This window comes from Macaca fascicularis, chromosome 15 (assembly GCF_037993035.2).
Source record: "Macaca fascicularis isolate 582-1 chromosome 15, T2T-MFA8v1.1".
Taxonomy (NCBI): Eukaryota; Metazoa; Chordata; class Mammalia; order Primates; family Cercopithecidae; genus Macaca; species Macaca fascicularis.
In genome coordinates, this window is record NC_088389.1 from 15,085,668 (window position 1) to 15,108,064 (window position 22,397).

The window sequence follows — 22,397 nt, forward strand, 5'->3', positions numbered from 1 at the left end:
GGGCACGGTGGTGAGCACCTATAGTCCCAACTACTCAGGAGACTGAGGCAGGAAATTGCTTGAATCCCAGAGGCAAAGGTTGTAGTGAGCCGAGATCGTGCCACGGCACTCTAGCCTGGCAACAGAGCAAGACTCCATCTCAAAAAAAAAAAAAATTTTTTTTTAATTAGCCAGGCATGGTGGCATGTGCCTGTAGTCCCAGCTACTCAGGAAGTTGAGGCAGGAGGATTGCTTGATCCTAGGAGAACAAGGCTGTAGTGAGCCGTGATTGCACCACTGCACTCCATCCTGGGTGACAGAGTGAGACCCTGTCTCAAAAAAAAAGGAAAAAAAGAAAACAAAAATGTCCAGCTACTTGGGAGACTGAGGTGAGGGAATCACCTGAGCTCAGGATGTCGAGGCTACAGTGAGCCATGATTGCACCACTGTACTTCAGCCTGGGCTACAGAATGAGACCCTGTCTCACCAAAGAAAAAAAGGAAAAAAAAAATCAGTGGGCCAGGCTGGGCACGATGACTCATGCCTGTAATCCCAGCACTTTGGGAGGCCGAGGTGGGTGGATCACCTATAGTCCCAGCTACTCAGGAGGCTGAGGCACAAGAATCGGCGGAGCTTGCAGTGAACCAAGATCGTGCCATTGCACTGCAGCCTGGGCAACAGAGTGAAACTCTGACTCAAAAAAAAAAAAAAAATCAGTTGGCCATAGATATCTGGGTTTATTTCTGGGCTCTCAATTTTATTCCATGGGTCTGTCTGTCCTTAATGCTCATACCACACTGTTCTAATTATAAGCTTTGCAATAAGTTTTGAAATCAACCTGCATTTTTCACATAACCTGAATATCTTTCCATGTCAGAGTGCCAAAAGCAATCTTATTCCTTTTAGTGGTTGCACAATAGTTCATTCAATGGTTAAACCACACAGTGGTACAGCGATACTGAACTAGCCCCAGGTTGATGGACATCAGATTGCCTCCAGTTTTTTTCTCTCATGCTCAGTGCTGCGTTAATCATCCAAGTGTTTATCTTCTTGTATATGTGTGCGAATATTCCTGTAAGATCAGTTTTTAGGGCTGGAGGCACTGGCTCACACCTGTAATCCCAGTACTTTGGGAGGTCAAGGCAGGAGGATTGCTTGAGCCCAGGAATACAAGACCAGCCTGGGCAATGTAGTCAGACCTTGTCTCTACTAAAAATAAAAAGTTAGCCCAGCATGGTGGCATGCACCTGTGGTCCCAGCTACTTAGGAGGCTGAGGTGGGAGGATGGCTTGAGCCCCAGACGTTCAAGCTACAGTAAGCCATAATCGTGCCACCGCACTCCAGACTGAGTGACAGACCAAGACCCTGTCTCAAAACAAACAAAACAAAAAACTTTCAGGATAGGAAGTGTTGGGTCAAAGAGTGGTGTGTGTTACTATTAAATTGCCCTCCAATGCTTACACCAGTGAACACTCTTTTTTTGTTTTTTTTTTTTTTGGTTTTTTTTTGAGACGGAGTCTCGCTCTGTTGCCCAGGCTGGAGTGCAGTGGCTGGATCTCAGCTCACTGTAACCTCCGCCTCCTGGGTTTACGCCATTCTCCTGCCTCAGCCTCCCAAGTAGCTGGGACCACAGGCACTCGCCACCTCGCCCAGCTAGTTTTTTGTATTTTTTAGTAGAGACGGGGTTTCACTGTGTTAGCCAGGATGGTCTCGATCTCCTGACCTCGTGATCCGCCCGCCTCGGCCTCCCAAAGTGCTGGGATTACAGGCTTGAGCCACCGCGCCCGGCCACCAGTGAATACTCTTAACCTAGTGCTTGCTTTTCAAATCACAAATTCTCACCTTTTAGTACATTGTGGGATCAGTTTGGTGGGTCTCAAGTTTGTCTTCACCCATCTGAGAGGCAAAACATAGTACTGTACTTTACACATCAGTATTTATGACTAATTTTCAGCATCCTTTCGAGGTTATTGACTCTTTTTTTTTTTTTTTTTTTTTTTTTTTGAGATGGAGTCTTGCCCTGTCGCCCAGACTGGAGTGCAATGGCGCGATCTGGGCTCACTGCAAGCTCCGCCTCCTGAGTTCACACCATTCTCTTGCCTCAGCCTCCCCGGGAGCTGGGACTACAGGCGCCCACCACCACGCCCGGCTAATTTTTTGTATTTTTAGCAGAAGCAGGGTTTCACTGTATTAGTCAGGATGGTCTCGATATCCTTACCTCGATCTCCTGACCTCGTGATCCACCCGCCTCGGCCTTCCAAAGTTTTGGAATTACAGGCGTGAACCACAGCGCCCAGGCTTTTTTTTCTTTTTTTTTTTTTGAGACAGTCTTACTCTGTCTCCCAGACTGGAGTGCAGTAGCAAGCACAATCTCAGCTCACCGCAACCTCCACCTCCTGGGTTCAAGCGATTCTCCTGCCTCAGCCTCCCAAGCAGCTGGGGTTACAGGCGCACACCACCATACTTGGCTAATTTTTAAAAATATTTTTAGTAGAGACAGGGTTTCACCATGTTGGCCAGGCTGGTCTTGAACACCTGGCCTCAAGTGATCCACCTGCCTCAGCCTCCCAAAGTGCTGGGATTACTGGTGACTTTTTTTTTTTTTTTTTTTTTTTTTTTTGAGACGGAGCCTCACTCTGTCACCCAGGCTGGAGTGCAGTGGTGCGATCTTGGCTCACTGCAAGCTCCACCTCCTGGGTTCACACCATTCTCCTGCCTCAGCCTCCCAAGTAGCTGGGATTACAGGCACCTGCCACCACACCCGGCTAGTTTTTGTATTTTAGTAGAGGCAGGGTTTCACCATGTTGGCCAGGCTGGTCTCAAACTCCTGACTTCAGGTGATCCGCCTGCCTCAGCCTCCCAGAGTGCTGGGATTACAGTCACCATGCCTGATGACTATTTTCTTTTCTGAATTTCCCATTTATATCTTTTTCACACTTTTTCTTATTGAGAAACTGGTCTTTTGTTGTTGATTTATAAGAATCCTTGCATATTAAGGCTCATATTATATTAAAATGGCCCAATTACTTGTTTGTGTCCTTGATTAGATTGTACGCTCCTTGGAGGAAAGGAAGGTATCCTATCACCTTTGTATACATGGCAGCTAGCTTAGGGAATGAATAGCACAGTAGGAATTCGTTGCAGAGGTGTACACCTACCATATGGCAGGCTCTGTGCAGGATGTTGAGAATAAAAGATGAACAGAAGAGAATCTTTGTTCTAACAAAGCTTACAGTCTGGTGCACGTGATAGACACTCATTCTTATTCTGAGGGTTTGTTGAGCAGCTACTTTGTGCCAGGTGCGTAACACCCATTGGAAGAGCCAGCCTATTAGGATGAGAAAAATGTCAGGACTGGGACTTCACTAATCTGGTCCTGGGAAATCTGGGTGGGTCAGTTCCCCATCCCTGGTTATCAGTATCCCCATCAACAAAATGTGAGTAACTGGACCAAATTCTCTCATTTCCTATTGAGCATCCACCCATCTGTGCTGCTTTGGCTTTTGGAAAGTAGGAGTCAGAGTCCTGAGTTCAAATATTGGCTCTGTGCTGGGCGAGATAGCTCATGCCTGTAATCCCAGCACTTTGGAAAGCCAAGGTGGGTGGATCGCCTGAGGTCAGGAGTTTGAGACCAGCCTGGACAACATGGTGAAACCCTGCCTCTACTAAAAATGCAAAATTAGCCTGGTGTGGTGGCACATGCCTGTAATCCCAGCTACTTGGGAGGCTGAGGCACGAGAATCGCTTGAACCCAGGAGGCGGAGGTTGCAGTGAGCCAAGATCGCACCATTGCACTCCAGCCTGGGTAACAAGAGCAAAACTCCATCTCAAAAAAAAGAAAAAAAAAAGAAAGATAGGTGTTGACTCTGCTACTTGTTAGCTGTGGCCTTGGGTGTATTACTTAGCCTTTTTTTTTTTTTGGCGGGCTGGGGGATGTGGGGAGAAACATGGTCTTGCTCTGTCGCTCAGGCTGGAGTGCAGTGGTGGGATTATGGCTCACTGCAGGCCCAACCTCCCAGGCTCAAGTGATCCTCCCACCTCAGCCTCCCAAGCAACTGGGACTACAGGCACGCACCACCACTCCCAGATAATTTGTTATTTTTTGTAGAGATTGGGTCTCACTATGTTGCCCAGGCTGGTCTCGAACTCCTGGGCTCAAGGGATCCTCCTGCCTTGGCCTCTCTTATAGGTGTAAGCCACTGTACTTGACCACTTAGCCTCTTGAAGGAATCCTTCTTATAGGATTAAAAGTGATGGGAAGCCAGGCACAGTGACTCACACCTGTAATCCCAGCACTTTGGGAGGCCAAGGCAGGCGGATCACTTGAGGTCAGGAGTTCTAGACCAGCCTGGTCAACATGGCGAAACCTTGTCTCTACTAAAAATACAAAAATTAGTTGGACATGGTGGTGCACACCTGTAGTCCCAGCTACTCGGGAGGCTGAGGCACAAGAATCACTTGAAAATGGGAGGCAAAGGTTGCAGTGAGCTGAGATTGTGCTGCTGCACTCCAGCCTGGGCAACAGAGGAAGACTTTGTCTCAAAAAAAAAAAAAAGTAAGTAATAAAAGTGATGGGACCTGATTTCAAGTAGTCAAAATCAGAGAGACAGCAAATGGGTTGGGCTATGGGCCAGAGGGTAAAGGGATGTAATTGTTTAATGGGTACACAGTTTCAGTTTTACAAGATGAAAACAGTTCCAAAAACTGTATACCTATACATGGTTAAGATGGTAAAGTTTATGATATGTGTATTTTACCAAAATTTTTTAAATGAAAAACATTTTTTTTTTGAGACAGACTCTCGCTCTGTCGCCCAGGCTAGAGTGCAATGACGCAATCTCAGCTCACTATAAGCTCCGCCTCCCAGGTTCACACCATTCTCCTGCCTCAGCCTCCTGAGTAGCTGGGACTACAGGTGCCCACCACCACGCCTGGCTAATTTTTTTGTGTGTTTTTAGTAGAGACGGGGTTTCACCGTGTTAGCCAGGACGGTCTCGATCTCCTGACATTGTGATCCACCCGCCTCAGCCTCCCAAAGTGCTGGGATTACAGGTGTGAGCCACCTTGCCCGGCCTGAAAAACATTTTTAGGTGGTGGGACCTGTAGGGCTCCACGGGGCACCTAGCCCAGGAAAGCGTGTGGTAAATAAAAGGTCACTGCCAGGGCTGTTGAGGGGCTGACTAGGAAAGTCCTGCTTCCTAGAAAAGGGGTAAGGCCCAGGGCATTGGAGGGAGGCGTGCCTGGGAGGTCAGCAGTCCTGCCTTATGGGGCAACCTGGACCAGCACCCTCCCTGCTTTGGGCCTCCTCTGTGAAGTGAGGTGTAGTCCCCTCCTGGGGCCAGCAAGTTGCCCTGTGACCTGGGCCAGCAAGCTCTAAGCCACGAGGGGGCCTGGCTCCTTGCGCCCCCTGCTGGCTGGCTCGGAAACAACACACCCACAAGCCCCCCGGTTGCTCCCAACCAACCTGGCCAAGTTGCTGGGTTAAGGCAGCCTAAGTGGCCCCCTGTACCCTTCCTGCCTTTGGCTCAGAACCTCCCATGACTTCTCCCTCCATCTCTCCCTCCCAAGTTCCTGTAACCTACCTTCACCACACCAATAAGTTCAGAGACACAGACACAGAGATACGTGCACATGCTCAGGTGCAAGCTCTTGTATTTGGATCCTTTTTTTGTTTTGTTTTGTTTTTTTGTAGAGAACGGGTGTTGTTATGTTGCCCAGGCTAGTCTTGAACTCCTGAGCTCAAGCAATCTGCCCACCTCAGCCTCCCAAAATACTGGGATTACAGGCATGAGCCACCATGCCCAGCCTCCATGAATTATTATTATTTATTTCATACATAGAGAAATTGATGTTCAGAGAGGTAAAATGGCTTGCCTCACGTCACACAGCCAAGGTCATCAAAGCCTGTATTCTAATCCTTCCCCCGTCTCTTACCCACTGCCTTTCTCCTTGGGTGTCTACTTGGGGCCTGATCTTGGGTGTGATAGTAGAACATACCTACCCTGTGGAACATACCTAACATTCACTTCTGGCCGGGCGCGGTGGCTCACGCTTGTAATCCCAGCACTTTGGGAGGCCGAGGCGGGTGGATCATGAGGTCAGGAGTTCAAGACCGTCCTGGCCAACATGGTGAAACCCCATCTCTACTAAAGACACGCAAAAAAATTAGCCGGGCATGGTGGCGCGTGTCCGTAATCCCAGCCACTCGGGAGGCTGAGGCATGAGAATCGCTTGAACCTGGGAGGCAGAGGTTGCAGTGAGCCGAGATTGTGCCATTGCACTCCATCCTGGGCGATAGGGCGAGACTCTATCTCAAAAACAAACAAACAAAAAACAGCCGGGCGCGGTGGCTCAAGCCTGTAATCCCAGCACTTTGGGAGGCCGAGACGGGCGGATCACGAGGTCAGGAGATCGAGACCATCCTTGCTAACACCGTGAAACCCCGTCTCTACTAAAAATACAAAAAACTAGCCAGGCGAGGTGGCGGGCGCCTGTAGTCCCAGCTACTCCGGAGGCTGAGGCAGGAGAATGGCGTAAACCCGGGAGGCGGAGCTTGCAGTGAGCTGAGATCCGGCCACTGCACTCCAGCCCGGGCTACAGAGCAAGACTCCGTCTCAAAAAAAAAAAAAACAAAAAACAAAAAACAAACATTCACTCCTATGCCCAGTCTTACCTGGCCACACATAGGCCTGATGTACTGCCAGTCGTCTGCAAAGGAAGCCTATCCTGGTTTCCAGCCCCAGCCCCAAGGCTGCAAGATTGTTTAAGCATATCCATATCCAGCACAGGTGCCACCCAGCTCCTTGGCCTCATGGAGCCAATGCTCTGGACACACAGAAGGCACTGTCTTTCCTGAGAACTGGCAGTGCCCAGAGAAGGCAAGGGGCCAAGCCTGGGGCAGGGAGAGAAGAGGGCCACAACTGGTATCCGTTTCTCCTGAGTTTCTGCCCTGTGCTGGCACCAGGTGTACAATCTGCTGTAAGGCCTACAGGAGCTCAGTGTAAGTGTTATTTTAGCATGATAGGAATTTCCTCACCTGTTAATGAGGGTGAGGATAGCACCTGCTTTACAGAGTTGTTGAAGGGATCCAGTGACAACAGTATTGGGACAGAGTGAGTCCTAGTAAATTAAAGCTGATTGTATTATTAATATTATTCTCAGCCAGGTACGGTGCCTCACATTGTAATCCCAGCACTGGGAGGCTGTGGCAGGAGGATGCCTTGAGCCCAGGAGTTTGAGACAAGCCTGGGCAACACAGTGAGACGATGTCTCTACAAAAAATACAAAAATTAGCTCAATTCACTTGAGATGATAAAGTCATGATTTAGGATGTTGTCACTTCAGGAAAAAAGACTGATTTGATAGACACAGAGTCTGATGTGTGGGAGCGTGTCAGAGAGAGAATCAATCTACCAGGCAACTGTGGGTTTTTTGTTGTTTTTTTTTTTTTTGAGGCGGAGTCTCACTCTGTCGCCCAGGCTGGAGTGCAGTGGCCGGATCTCGGCTCACTGCAAGCTCCGCCTCCCGGATTTACGCCATTCTCCTGCCTCAGCCTCCTGAGTAGCTGGGACTACAGGCGCCCACCACCTCGCCCGGCTAGTTTTTTGTATTTTTTAGTAGAGACGGGGTTTCACTGTGTTAGCCAGGATGGTCTCGATCTCCTGACCTCGTGATCCGCCCGTCTCGGCCTCCCAAAGTGCTGGGATTACAGGCTTGAGCCACCGCGCCCGGCTAACTGTGGGTTTTTAACTCAGTGGTCAGAAGGCAGTAGAGTGGGGTCCCAGTAGGATGAAATCCAGCTCCTCCTCTAGTCCTGGAGGAGGTAGCAGGATGTTGGGTCCAGGATAGGAAATGGCTAAGGCAAGGGGACCCTTTGGCCCAGCATAGTTCCCATCCCAAGACACCCCTCAGTCCTGGGCCAACGGATAGTTGGTCTTCATAGAATAGGCAGAGGGCACAGGGTGCCTCCCATGACTAGCCCTGGGCTTGGGCCTGGCCTTGGGCCGCTCTCCACTTTAGCTGAGTGCCCTGAGCTAAAGCACCAGACTCCCTCCCTTGAGGTGACACCAAGGAATGTCTCTCCTGGGATGGGACACTACCCTTTGTTGCTCAAAGCACAGGTACTTAGTTTCAGGGGTCAGAGTACATACTTCAGGCCTCTCCTGGGAACTGCTTTCAAATCTAAGGAATGAGAGGGTGAGCTCTGGCATCCCCTTGTGTGTTAGCCCATTCTCCCACTGCTATAAAGAACTGCCCAAGACTGGGTGATTTATAAAGGAAAGAGGTTTAATTGACTCACTGTTCCTCATGGCTGGGGAGGCCTCAGAAAACTTAAAATCATGGCAGAAGGGGAAGCAAACGTGTCCTTCCCATGGGGGCAGGAGAGAGAAGTGCTGCTCTAAGGGGGAAAAGCTATAAAACCATCAGATCTTATGAGAACTCATTCATTATCTCGAGCACAGCAGCATGGGGGTAACCCCCCCCCCATGATTCGATTACCTCCCACTGGGTCCCTCCCAGGACACGTGGGGATTATGAGAACTACAATTCAGGGTGAGAGTTGGGTGGAGACACAGCCCAACCTCATCACCTTGGATTCAATTCCTAAGGCTGTTGTCACCTACGAGCCATGCTTCGTTGTATTGCGTTTGGCAGATACCGTGGTCTGTACAAATTGAAGCTTTGTGAGAACCTTGCACCAAGCGAGTCTATTGGTCCCATCGTTCCAACAGAATGTGTTCCCTTAGGGTCTGTGTGTCATATTTTGGTAATTCTCACAATATTTCCAACTTTATCATTATTATAATATCTGATATGGTGATCTGTGATCAGTGATCTTTGATATTACTATTGTGCTGGTTTTGGGGAACCACAAACCATGCCCATATGAGACAGTAAACTTAATAAATATGTGTGGGCCAGAGGCAGTGGCTCATGACTAATCCTAGCACTTTGGGAGGCCGAGGTGGGCAGATCACCTGAGGTCAGGAGTTCGAGATCAGTCTGGCCAACATAGTGAAACTCCATCTCTACTAAAAATACAAAAATGAGCCAGGCGTGATGGCATGTGCCTATAATCCCAGCTACTTAGGAGGCTGAGGCAGGAGAATCGCTTGGACCCAGGAGGTGGAGGTTGCAGTGAGCTGAGATTGTGCAACTGTACTTCAGCCTGGGCGACAAAACAAGACTCCATATCAAAAAAAAAAAAAAAAAAACAAGCTGGGCGTGGTGACTCACGCCTGTAATCCCAGCACTTTGGGAGGCCGAGGCGGGCAGATCACAAGGTCAGGACATCGAAACCACGGTGAAACCCGTCTCTACTAAAAATACAAAAAACTAGCCGGGCGTGGTGGCGGGCGCCTGTAGTCCCAGCTACTCAGGAGGCTGAGGCAGGAGAATGGCGTGAACCTGGGAGGTGGAGCTTGCAGTGAGCCGAGATGGCGCCACTGCACTCCAGCCTGGGTAACAGAGGGAGACTCTGTCTCAAAAAAACAAAACAAAACAAAAAATGAACAAACTGAAAAACCAGCAGCTCTTTTTCAGTTCATTGGAAAATGAGGTCGCAGGGTCATCTGCTGCCCCCAGACTGGACAGACAGAAAGGCAGACACAGAGAATCATGATTTGCCAGAGCAGAAACCTTCCCTGGAATCAGTACCTGGGTGGGAAAGCCTGAACTGCCACTGACGAATACCTGGCAGCGTGGATGTGTGCTGCTGGTTAACGTTAGGTGGCCGCTGGACTGGAGTAAGGGATACCTAGAGAATGGTGAAGCATGACTTCTGGGTGTGTGTGTGAGGGCATTTCCAGAGGAGATTGGCGTGGGAGTCAGTGGACTGAGTGGGGAAGATCTGCTCTCAATGTGGGTGGCACCATGCAGTTGGTTCAAAGCTTGAATAACACAAAAGAGGAGAAAAGATTTTCCTCTCTCTCTCTCTCTCTGTCTCTCCTGGAACTGGGAGGTTCTTCTCCTCCTGCCCTTTGGATATCAAAACTCTAGGCGGTTCCACCTCGGACTGAGAATGACTGCAGTGACTACCCTGGTTCTGAGGCTTGCAGACTTGGACTGAGCCACGCTACTGGCACCCCTTGCAGATGGTCTGTCATGGGACTTCTCAGCCTCCATTAATTGCGTGAGCCAATTTCCCTATAAATCCCCTCTGATTTCTATTGATCTAGCCATCATGTTGGTTCTGTCTCTTCAAAGAACCCTAACACAAGTTTGAGAGTTGAAAACTGGCTGGGTGGGCTGGCACGGTGGCTCATGCCTGTAATCCCGGCACTCTGGGAGGCTGAGGCAGGTGGATCATGAGGTCAGGAGTTCGAGACCAGCCTGACCAACATGGTGAAACCCCATCTCTACTAGAAATACAAAAAAAAAAAAAAAATTAGCCAGGCATGGTGGTGTGCACCTGTAATCCCAGTTAGGAGTCTGAGGCAGGAGAATTGCTTGAACTGGGGAGGCAGAGATTGCAGTGAGCTGAGATCATGCCATTGCACTCCAGCCTGGGCGACAGAGCGAGACTGGAGGGCAATGCATAATCTCAGCTTACTGCAGCCTCCACCTCCCGGGTTCAAGCAATTCTCGTGCCTCAGCCTCCTGAGTAGCTAGGATTACAGGTATGCGCCACCATGTCCAGCTAATTTTTGTGTTTTTAGTACAGACAGGATTTCACCGTGTTGGCCGGTCTGGTCTCAAACTCCTGACCTCAAGTGATCTGCCCACCTCAGCCTCCCAAAGTGCTGGAATTACAAGCGTGAGCCAGTGTGCCTGGCCCAAAACATTCTTTTTCTTTTTTTGTTTTTTGAGATGGAGTTTCACTTTTGTTGCCCAGGCTGGAGTGCAATAGTGCAGTGGCTCACTGCAACCTCCGCCTCCCTGGTTCAAGTGATTCTCCTGTCTCAGCCTCCCACGTAGCTGGAATTACAGGCACATGCCACACGCTTCGCTAATTTTTGTAGTTTTAGTAGAGATGGGGTTTCATCATATTGGTCAGACTGGTCTCAAACTCCTGACCTCAGGTTTATCTGCCCGCCTCGGCCTCCCAAAGTGCCGGGATTGCAGGCATGAGCCACCGTGCCCGGCCTTTTTTTTTTTTTTTTTTTTTTTTGATACAGGGTCTCACTGTGTTGCCTAGGGTGGAGTGCAGTGGAGCAATTTTGGCTCACTGCTGCAACCTCTGCCTCCTGGGCTCAAGCAATTCTAGTGCCTCAGTAGCTGGGACTACAGGTGCGTGTGACCTCACCCAGCTAATTTTTGTATTTTTGGTAGAGACTGGGTTTTGCCATGTTGGCCAGGCTGGTCTCAAACTCCTGACCTCAGGTGACCCACTCACCTCGGCCTCCCAAAGTGCTGGGATTACAGGCATGAGCCACCGCGCCCAGCCTCAGCCATTTGTGGGTTTTTTTGTCTTTTTTTTTTTTTTTTGAGGTGGAGTCTCACTCTGTTGTCCAGACTGGAGTGCAGTGGCAAGATCTGGGCTTACTGCAAGCTCCGCCTCCTGGTTCACACCATTCTCCTGCCTCAGCCTCCCGAGTAGCTGGGACTACAGGTGCCCGCCACCACTCCCGGCTAATTTTCTGTATTTTTAGTAGAGACGGGGTTTCACGGTGTTAGCCAGGATGGTCTCGATCTCCTGACCTCATGATCCGCCCGTCTCGGCCTCCCAAAGTGCTGGGATTACAGGCGTGAGCCACCGCGCCTGGCCTGTGTATCTTTTCTGGAAACATTCAGATTTATGATTTTCAGATATTTCCTCCCATTCCATGGGCTGTCTTTTCATTTTCTTAATGGGTATTCTTGAAGCACAAAAGTTCTGAATTTTGATAAGGTCCAGTTTATTTTTTCTTTTGTTGTGTATACTTTGGATGTTATGTCTGAGAAAGCCAAGGTCACAGAGATTTACTCCTGTTTTCTTCTAGTTTTATTGTTTTAGTTCATACATTTAGTTATGTGATTCACTTTGAATTAATTTTAGTATATGGGGCAGGGCACATGGCTCACGCATGTAGTTTCAGCACTTTGGGAAGCTGAGGAAGGAGGATCACTTGAAGCCAGGGGTTCAAGAACAGCCTGAGCTGGCCAGGCACAGTGGCTCATGCTTGCAATCCTGGCACTGTGGGAGGCTGTCAGGAGCAGAACAACTTCAGGCCAGGAGTTCAAGACCAGCTGGCCAATATAGCAAAACCCCGTCTCTAATTAAAATACAAAAATTAGCCAGGCATGGTGGCACACACTTATAATCCCAGCTACTCAGGAGGTTGAGGCAGGAGAATCACTTGAACACAGGAAGTCGAGGCTGCAGTGAGCTGAGAAGGTACCAATGCACTCCAGCCTGAGTGACAATGTGAGACCCTATCTCAAAACAATAATAATAAAGAAAGAAAATGAAAAATGTATATGTGTGTATTCCGTGAGATAGAAGTCCAAATTCATTCTTTTCTTTTTTCTTTTTTTTGAGACGGAGTCTTGCTTTGTCTCCCAGGCTGGAGTACAGTGGTGTGATCTCAGCTCACTGCAACCTCTGTCTCCCAGGTTGAAACAATTCTCTGCCTCAGCCTCCTGAGTAGCTGGGATTACAGGTGCCCGCCACCACACCTGGCTAATTTTTTGTGTTTTTAGTGGAGACAGGGTTTCACCATCTTGGCCAGGCTGGTCTTGAACTCCTGACCTTGTGATCAACCTGCCTCGGCCTCCCAAAGTGCTAGGATTACAGGCATGAGCTGGCGCGCCCAGCCCCAAATTCATTCATTTACACGTGGATATTTAGTTGTCCTAGCACCATTTGTTCGTTTGTTGAAAAGATTATTTCCCACCCCCAACCCCCCCCACTTTTTTTTTTTTTTTGAGCCGGTGTCTCCCTCTGTCGCCCAGGCTGGAGTGCAGTGGCGTGATCTTGGCTCACTGAACCTCTGCCTCCTGGGTTCCAGTGATTCTCCTACCTCAGTCTCCCGGGTAGCTGGGACTACAGGCACACACCACCACATCCGGCTAATTTTGTATTTTTCATAGAGATGGGGTTTTACCATTTTGGCCAGACTGGTATCGAACTCCTGACCTCAGGTGATCCATCTACCTCAGCCTCCCAAAGTGCTGGGATTACAGGCATGAGCCACCACGCCCGGCCTCCCCACCTGTTTTTTTGAGACAGAGTCTCATTTTGTTGCTTAGGCTGGACTACAGTGGCACCATCTCAGCTCATTGCAACCTCTGCCTCCCAGGTTCAAGCGATTCTCCTGCCTCAGCCTCGCAAGTAGCTGGGACTACAGTCATGTGCTACCACGCCCAGCTAATTTTTGTATTTTTATTAGAGATGGGGTTTTGCCATAATGTCCAGTCTGGTCTCGAACTCCTGACCTCAAATGATCCTCTCACCTTGGCCTCCCAAAGTGTTGGTGTTACAGGCATGAGTCACACCTGACCGCCCAATTTTTTTTTTTTTTTTTTTTGAGACAGTCTTGCTCTGTCACCCAGGCTGGAGTGCAGTGAGTGGTGCAATCTCAGCTCACTGCATCCTCCACCTCATGAGTTCAAGTGATTCTTTTGCCTCAGCCTCCCAATAACTGGGATTACAGGGCACACCACCATGCCTGGCTAATTTTTGTATTTTTAGTAGAGATGAGGTTTCAGCATGTTGGCCAGGCTGGTCACAAACTTCTGACCTGAAGTGATCCACCTGCCTCAGCCTCCCACAGTGCTGGGATTACAGGCGTGAGCCACCGCGCCTGGCCCCCATTTGAGTTTCTTACATCTTATCAAATAGGAATTGTCCATAAATGTGAGAGTTTATTTCTGGACTGTCAATTCTATTCAATTGACTTATATATCTGTCTTTAAGCCAGTATCATACTTTCTTGGTTCCTGTATGTTTGTATTAAGCTTCCAAATTGTGCAGTGTGATTTCTTCAACTTTTTTCTTCTTTCTCAGGCATTGACTTTTTTTTTTTTTTTTTTTAAGACGGAGTCTCGCTCTGTCACCCAGGCTGGAGTACAGTGGCTTGATCTCGGCTCACTGCAAGCTCCGCCTCCCGGGTTCATGCCATTATCCTGCCTCAGCCTCCCGAGTAGCTGGGACTACAGGCACCCACCACCACGCCCGGCTAATTTTTTGTATTTTTAGTAGAGACGGGGTTTCACCGTGTTAGCCGGGATGGTCTCAATCTCCTGACCTCGTGATCTGCCCGTCTCGGCCTCCCAAAGTGCTGGGATTACAGGCATGAGCCACCACGCCTGGCATTTTTTTTTTTTTTTTTTTTTGAGACATACCTCCCCCTGTCGCCCAGGCTGGAGTGCACTGGGTGGGATCAGGGCTCACTGTAGCCTTGACCTCTCCAGGATCAAGTGATCCTCCCGCTTTAGCTTCCCCAGTAGCTGGGACTACAGGTGTGCACCATTGCGCCTGGTCAATTTTTGTATTTTTGTAGAGACGGTGTTTCAGTATGTTGCCCAGGCTGGTCTCACACTCCTGGGCTCAAGAGATCCTCCTGCTTTGGCCTCCCAAAGTGCTGAGTTTACAGGTGTGAGACACATTGCCCTGCTTGAATTTGTTGATTGCATCTCCATGATGTATTTAACATGTTCTTCTGTCCTTGTATTTTAGTCATTCAACAGTGTGATCTAATTTAGGGCCACTTTTACCGCAGGAATAATTTGCAGGTGGTGCGTGTGTTTCCAGAGTCAGAACGTGTTTGGTTTATGCTCTTGGTGATATTCCGTGCTATCAGTGATCCTCTCCTGGATCATTGTTTAATTAGAGGTGATTTGTGTTTTGAAAGGGTCCCTTGGGTTGCTGGGGGGTGTAGTGTGCATGAGCAACAGAGTTGTTGCAACGACGGAGTCAGATAATCATGCAGCAAAGCACTTGATGCTATTCCTGGCACACAATGACCATATTGTTGTTGTTATTGTTAGAGCTGTAGGGGGGTACCCAAGTCCTGAGCTCAGAGGCATTTTCTGGCCAGGGCTGTCTCCTCCCTTCTCCTCTGCCCCTGGAGAAGTCTGCAGTGCCCCAAAGCTCTGGGAGGCATGTTCAGGACTGCAGCAGCCATCTCTGTGTACCTGGTGGGGCCCCTTCGGGGAAGGAAGGCTGGAGCCCCACTCGCTCGGTGCTTGCGCCAGACTGTAAGTGCCCTAACCCCAATACTCTGCCACCTGCATGGCCTGGGGCTTCTGGGGTCTGGCTCGTTCCTGGATTCAAAGCTGTGCATGAGCCTTCTTTTTCAGGGGCCCTCTTTAACTGCAGCCTGGATGTGTGCTTCTCCCTTGCCCCTGCTTCTCTAGTCTAGAACTTGTAGCTCTGCATCTGAATAATCGGCTTGGGCGCTGTAGGGTGCTGCTTCCCATGATCCCCTGTGCCCAGCCCAGAACCCAGTACATGGTAAGGGCTCAATACATGTCAACTGAGCCAGGCATGATGGGGTTCCTGGGCTATGGAAGACCTGGCGCTTACTCAAATGGTCCCCAAGGCCCTTTCAGGACAGGGGGGCCTGGTGTTGAGATTACTGTGGCTGCCACCCTGACCAGGTCCTTGCCAGCTTCTCCTCTGACCTTGGGCAGGTACGTGAGCCTCTTTGAGCCTCAGTGTCCTCATCTGTTAGATGGACACTGTTGTGGCACCTCTGGTGAGAGTGCAGTGGGAACTGAGCGAGGTGGAACCGAGCAAAATCCTGAGCCAGGGTTCACTATTGGCCACAGCAGGCAGCTGAGAAGAATGTTGGATCCCCGGCTCCACGGCCCACCAGCCATCTGGGACTGGCAAACCCATAGGGACAGAAGGTTCCTCAGAGACCACAAAGCCCATGCGAGGTCTCTGGTGTTGAAGGGATTTTGAGGACAGGAGGAGCCAAATTACCTATCTAGGGTCACCCAGCCAAGGCGGGTTAGGACCTGAGTTTGGTGGCTCTCAGGTCTGGCCAGTTTCTTTCTTTCTTTCTTTCTTTCTTTCTTTTTTTTTTTGATGGAATCTTGCTCTGTCACCCAGGCTGGAGTGCAGTGGCATGATCTTGGCCCACTGCAACCTCCGCCTCCCAGGTTCAAGTGATTCTCAGGCCTCAGCCTCCTGAGCAGCTGGGATTACAGGTGCATGCCACCACGCCCAACTAATTTTCGTATTTTTAGTAAGGATGAGATTTTACCATGTTGGCCAGCTGGTCTCGAACTCCTGACCTCAGGTGATCTACCTGCCTCAGCCTCCCAAAGTGCTGGGATTACAGGCATGAGCCATTGCACCCAGTCCCTGGCCAGTTTCTGCACACCGGTGGCTGGGTAGGGAGCTGGCCTGGGAGGAACACTGGGAGGGGAGGGGGCGAGCCGGGAGCCAGGACCCTGGAACTCTCCCAGGACTGGATTAGTGCCTCCCTCAGAGTTAGGACATGGCCTTGGGTCCAACAGGCCTAAGTCTGAGTGGGTGTGTTGTGTGGCCTTAAACACATCACTCCCTCCCCTGCACCCTCCAGCCTGTTTTCCAATTCCTGTTTTCTCATTGATAAGATGGGCCTGGCCAGGTCATTCTGGGAATGAAATGGAAGTGCTTAGCAAGACCTCTGTAAGTGGAGGCTGCTGCTGTCACTGTTGCCATTATCCTCCCTTTCTGCTCCACTGACCTCCTGCTCTTCTTCCTTAACCCTCAGCCCTTCCTGAGTCAGACTAACCTGACCAAGTCAGGGCTCTGTCTCAGGACACGTGGAGCCAGGGCTAGAAGCCTCCACTGGACAGGCGCCAGGCAGCCCCTGCAGGTTGGGGAGGTGGAGGCTGCTGGAGTCGGGAGGAGCCAGGTGAGGGTGTTGGAACATAACAGGCTTGGGAGGCAGGCAGAAACCTGCCCTTCTGCGAGCTCTGATCTCTGCCCCCTCCTGGGAGCAGACAGGGTAGGGCTGTGGCCTGAAAGCAGCTGTCCCTCCTTTGCGCAAGCCCGGACCGCTGCACCCAGACAGATTCCATCTCTGACCTTCCACTTGTTCGTCTCCAGCTCACCATGGCCAAACAGCTGCAGGCCCGAAGGCTAGACGGGATCGACCACAACCCCTGGTGAGCCAGCTGAGCTGGGGAGGTGTGTGGGTGTCCCCTCGGGCATGGGTTGGCCATCTGTGGGTTCACAGCAACTCAGCAGTACCCCGGATGGCGGCGGTACACAGACTGCCAGATTCTAGCCACAGCTCAGGAGAGGCAGGGCCCGAGGGAGCAGGCTTGGTTCAAATCTCAGCTTTCTCCTGCATGACTGTGGCACTAGGACAGGTGACATACCTGCTCTGAGCCTCACGTCCCCAGCTGCAAAATGAAGAAGTATACCCACCTGGAGAGCACTGGGGAGGAGAAAGTGACATGCCGTCCAAAGCCATTTACCCAGGCGCCAGGCTAAGCGCTTTCCAGGGATGACTTTCTTTCTCACTTGGTGCAGAGTCAGATACCCTAAGATAAGTAAGATAAGCAAGTAAGATATAGTCGGATCTTCGCCAGACATTTGCAGAGGTTAATATTGTTTTCTTTTTTGACTTGTTTTCTTTTCATTTTATTTTTGAGATGGAGTTTTGCTCTTGTCGCCCGGGCTAGAGTGCAATGGCGCGGTCTTGGCTCACTGCAACCTCTGCCTCCCAGGTTCAAATGATTCTCCTGCTTCAGCCTGCCGAGTAGCTGGGATTACAGGCGTGCAACACAATGCCCAGCTAATTTTTTTTCTTTTTTTTCCCCCCAGATGGAGTCTCACTCTGTTGCCCAGGCTGGAGTGCAGTGGCATGATCTCGGCTCACTGCAGCCTCCCCCTCACGGGTTCAAGCAATTCTCCTGCCTCAGCCTCCCAAGTAGCTGGGATTACAGGAGTGCACCAACCACATCCAGCTAATTTTTTTTTTTTTTTTTTAGTAGAGAATGTGTTTCACCATGTTGGCCAGGCTGGTCTCGAACTCCTGACCTTGTGATCCACCCGCCTCAGCCTCCCAAAGTACTGGGATTACAGGCATGCGCCGCCGCACCTGGCCCTAATTTTTATATTTTTAGAGAAGATGGGGTTTCACCATGTTGTCCAGGCTGGTCTCAAACTCCTGACCTCAAGGGATCTGCCTGCTTCGGCCTTCCAAAGTGCTGGGGAATACAGGTGTGAGCCACCGTGCCCAGCCCAAAATGACACATTTTAGACATATTTATTGGTATGCAAATTCAACTCAGCCAAGTCTTGACTCTGCTCCAAACTAGCCCCAAACCACATACCAGCCTCTTCATCCAGCTTCCCAGCCTTTCTCCCACCTAGAGAGATGGCAACCAGGCAGAGCCAGAACAGACGATTATGGGTCCAGAGATGATGTGTGCCTGGGCTGGTGGGGCCCTGTTCTGCCCAGAGTAGGGTAAAGAGCATAAAACTTTGCTTGAGGTGGAAGTAGAAAGGCTGACTGGCTGTGCCTTGTACTAGCTGGGAGGCTTTAGGCAAGTCACTCCACTCCTTATCCCCACAGTGGTCCAGGAACAGGATGTGCCTCACAGGCCATTGTGAAGGTTGTATGAGCAGCGCGTTTAACTGTGCTGTTGACAAATCCAAGGAGGAGTCATGCAATCTGTACAGGGAGTCTCAACTAGTATTTGGAAAGAATAGAGTAGGATAGGACAGGACAGGAAATACTGCAGTAGATTGCACCAAGAAGGATGAAGCTTCCATTCCATGTTTGTGCTGCACAGGGTTGATGATGCAAAGATGATTTCTTGGCCGGGTGTGGTGGTTCACGCCTGTACTCCCAGAACTTTGGGAGGCTGAGGCGGGTGGATCACCTGAGGTCAGGAGTTCGAGACCAGCCTGGCCAACATAGTGAAACTCTGTCTGTACTAAAAATACAAAAATTGGCCGGGCGCGGTGGCTCAAGCCTGTAATCCCAGCACTTTGGGAGGCCGAGACGGGCGGATCACGAGGTCAGGAGATCGAGACCATCCTGGCTAACACGGTGAAACCCTGTCTCTACTAAAAAATACAAAAAACGGCCGGGCGCGGTGGCTCAAGCCTGTAATCCCAGCACTTTGGGAGGCCGAGACGGGTGGATCATGAGGTCAGGAGATCGAGACCAACCTGGTGAACATGGTGAAACCCCGTCTCTACTAAAAAATACAAAAAAAAAAACTAGCCGGGCGAGGTGGCGGCGCCTGTAGTCCCAGCTACTCGGGAGGCTGAGGCAGGAGAATGGCGTGAACCCGGGAGGCGGAGCTTGCAGTGAGCTGAGATCGGGCCACTGCACTCCAGCCTGGGCGGCAGAGCGAGACTCCGTCTCAAAAAAAAAAAAAAAAAAAAAAAACAAAAATTAACCAGGCGTGGTGGCGGGCGCCTGTAATCCCAGCTACTCGGGAGGCTGAGGCATGAGAATCGCTTGAACTCGGGAGGCGGAGGTTGCAGTGAGTTGAGATTGTGCCACTGCACTCCAGCCTAGGGGATAGAGTGAGACTCTGTCTCAAAAAAAAAAAGGGGGGGCCGGGCGAGGTGGCTCACGCCTGTAATCCCAGCACTTTGGGAGGCTGAGACGGCAGATCACGAGGTCAGGAGATCGAGACCATCCTGGCTAACACAGTGAAACCCCCGTCTCTACTAAAAATACAAAAAATTAGCCAGGTGCAGTGTCGGGCACCTGTAGTCCCAGCTACACAGGAGGCTGAGGCAGGAGAATGGCGTGAAACCGGGAGGCGGAGCTTGCAGTGAGCCGAGATTGCACAGCCTGGGTGACAGAGCGAGACTCTGTCTCAAAAAAAAAAAAAAAAAAGAAAGAAAGATGCTTTCTTCCTATGGGACGTGGTGGAAGAACCTGGAAAGCCCCTGGGCTGACTCCTGTGATCATCAGTGTGCCTGACTGACTAATCTCAATACAGGGGATCAGCTGTGGCACTCAGGCAGCTCTTCAGGCTAGGACAGTCGCTGGTTTTCCAGTTTTTGTTTTTCTTGCGTGTGGTTTTTTGTTTTTTTGTTTTTTTTTAGACGGAGTCTCGCTCTTGTCATCCAGGCTGGAGTGTGATGGTGCGATCTCGGCTCACTTCAACCTCCAGTACCGGGGTTCAAGCGATTCTCCTGCCTCAGCCTCCCGAGTAGCTGGGATTACAGGCCCCTGCCACCATGCCCGACTAACTTTTATCTTTTTAGTGAAGACAGAGTTTCACCACATTGGCCAGGCTGGTCTCAAACTCCTGACCTCAGGTGATCCGCCCACCTCTGCCTCCCAAAGTGCTGGGATTACAGGCGTGAGCCACCACGCCCGGCCAATTGTCCAGTTTTTCTAAACAGGCCAAAGTCCAGGTCACCATGTAGGGCTGGTCTGGTGCTGATTCTCCGTTTGTTACCCAGGGTGGAGTTTGTCAAACTGGCCAGTGAGCATGACGTCGTGAACTTGGGCCAGGGCTTCCCGGATTTCCCGCCCCCAGGCTTTGCTGTGGAAGCCTTTCAGCATGCTGTCAGTGGAGACTTCATGCTCAACCAGTACACCAAGGCATTTGTGAGTCTCCCCGTCTCCCTGGAGGCACTGGGGGATGGGGCTTTCTGGACATCAAGCCCACACAGGCATCAGGCTTCAGGGGACAGAGCCAGGGGATTCTGTGTGACCATAGTTCAGTGTTTACTGAGCGTGTCCTCTGTCCCAGAGCCTGTGCCTTATGGTCTAGTGGGGATGGCAGACAAGAAACCAGTAATGACAGGCAGTGGCTATGTGCCGTGATGGAGGAGGGTGGGATACCGTGGAAGTGAGAAAGAGGGAACGAAACCTGGGGAGGGGACTGGAGAGATGCGCTAAGACTTCCTGGAGGAGGTGACACTTAAACCAAGTCCTGAAAGACAAGCTACTATTTGGATTACACTCTAAATCCAAACTTTTTCCGGAAAGGACCACGTAGTAAATACGCGACAGTACCTGGATTAGAACTGTGGTTCTTTTTTCCTTTTTCTTTTTTGAGACAGGGTCTCACTCTGTTATCCAGGCTGGAATGCAGTGGCGCGATCATGGTCCACGGCAGCCTCGACCCTGCCAGGCTCAAGTGGTCCTCCCACCTCAGCCTCTGGAGTAACTGGGACTACAGGTGTGCGTCACCATGCCCAGCTAATTTTATTTATTTATTTATTTATTTATCTTTGAGTCAGGGTCTCACTCTTGTCACCTAGGCTAGAGTGTAGTGACATGATCACGGCTTACTGAAGCCTCTACCTCTTGCGGCTCACATGATATGTCATTTCCTGGGGCTCATGTTATCCTCCCACCTCAGCCTGTAGAGTTGCTGGGACAACAGGGGTACGCCACCTTGCCCAGCTAATTTGTTTTGTATTTTTTGTAGAGACAGGGTTTCACCATGTTGCTCAGACTGGTCTCAAACTCCTGGGCTCAAGTGATCCTGCCACCTCAACCTCTGAAAGTGCTGGGATTACAGGCGTGAGCCACTGCGCCCTCGTTCTTTTTTTTTTTTTTTTTTTTTGAGACGGAGTCTCCCTCTGTCGCCAGGTTGGAGTGCAGTGGCGCAATCTCAGCTCACTGCAACCTCCGCCTCCCAGGGTCAAGAGATTCTCCTGCCTCAGCCTCCCAAGTAGCTGGGACTATAGGCGTGCACCACCACGCCCAGGTAATTTTTGTATTTTTAGTGGAGATGGGGTTTCACGATGTTAGCCAGGATGGTCTTGATCCCTTGACCTCGTGATCCGCCCACCTGGGCCTCCCAGAGTGCTGGGATTACAGGCGTGAGCCACTGCACTCAACCGCACTCATTCTTTTTAATGGCTGCATACTGTTCTGTTGCCTAGATGTGCCATAATGTATTTAAGCATCCCTGCACTGATGGCCTGCTTCTGCTATCTCAGTATCATAAGCAGTGCTACGGCAAATTTCCCTGTGTGGACATCTTTGTATACATGTGCATTTCTCTAAGACAAATTCCTAGAAGTAAAACTAGCGAATGAAAGGCTATAAATATTTATAAAAGCCGGGCGCGGTGGCTCAAGCCTGTAATCCCAGCACTTTGGGAGGCTGAGACGGGCGGATCACAAGGTCAGGAGATCGAGACCATCCTGGCTAACACGGTGAAACCCCGTCTCTACTAAAAAAATACAAAAAAAGCTAGCCGGGCGAGGTGGCGGGCGCCTGTAGTCCCAGCTACTCAGGAGGCTGAGCCAGGATAATGGCATGAACCCGGGAGGCGGAGCTTGCAGTGAGCTGAGATCCGGCCACTGCACTCCAGCCCGGGTGACAGAGCGAGACTCCGTCTCAAAAAAAAAAAAAAAAAAAAAAAAAAAATTTATAAATACAATAGGTGGATATTGTTAAGAAATAGTGTGTGCCTGTAATCCCAGCTACTTGGGAGTCTGTGGCAGGAAGATCGCTTGAGCCCAGGAGTTTGAGGCCAGTGCAACATAGTGAGATCCTGTCTCAAAAATTAACACCTAAGTAAATAATTGCCTTCCAGTAAGGTTTACTCATTTACAT

At 50.3% G+C, this 22,397-nt stretch overlaps 1 protein-coding gene across 37 annotated transcripts in view; it reads left to right on the forward strand.

Annotated features, from left to right (window-relative positions):
- The window catches only part of KYAT1 (kynurenine aminotransferase 1), a 44,142-nt gene that overhangs the window by 13,299 nt on the left and 8,446 nt on the right, over nt 1–22,397 (forward strand). For 4 of the 37 annotated variants that reach the window (XR_012424287.1, XR_012424288.1, XM_015436358.4 and 1 more), the window contains exons 2-4: nt 16,608–16,751; nt 16,946–17,004; nt 20,282–20,429. Coding sequence is in view for 23 of the 37 variants with exons in the window: in XM_015436358.4 (XP_015291844.2) it covers nt 16,952–17,004; nt 20,282–20,429 (201 nt within the window). In the remaining 14 variants the exon portion in view is untranslated. Of the gene's footprint in view, nt 1–9,940; nt 10,112–14,621; nt 14,735–14,889; nt 15,535–15,963; nt 16,057–16,607; nt 16,752–16,945; nt 17,005–20,281; nt 20,430–22,397 lie in introns of those variants that run through there. The other 33 variants (XR_012424289.1, XM_045373877.2, XM_005580696.5 and 30 more) reach the window with 25 other exon arrangements.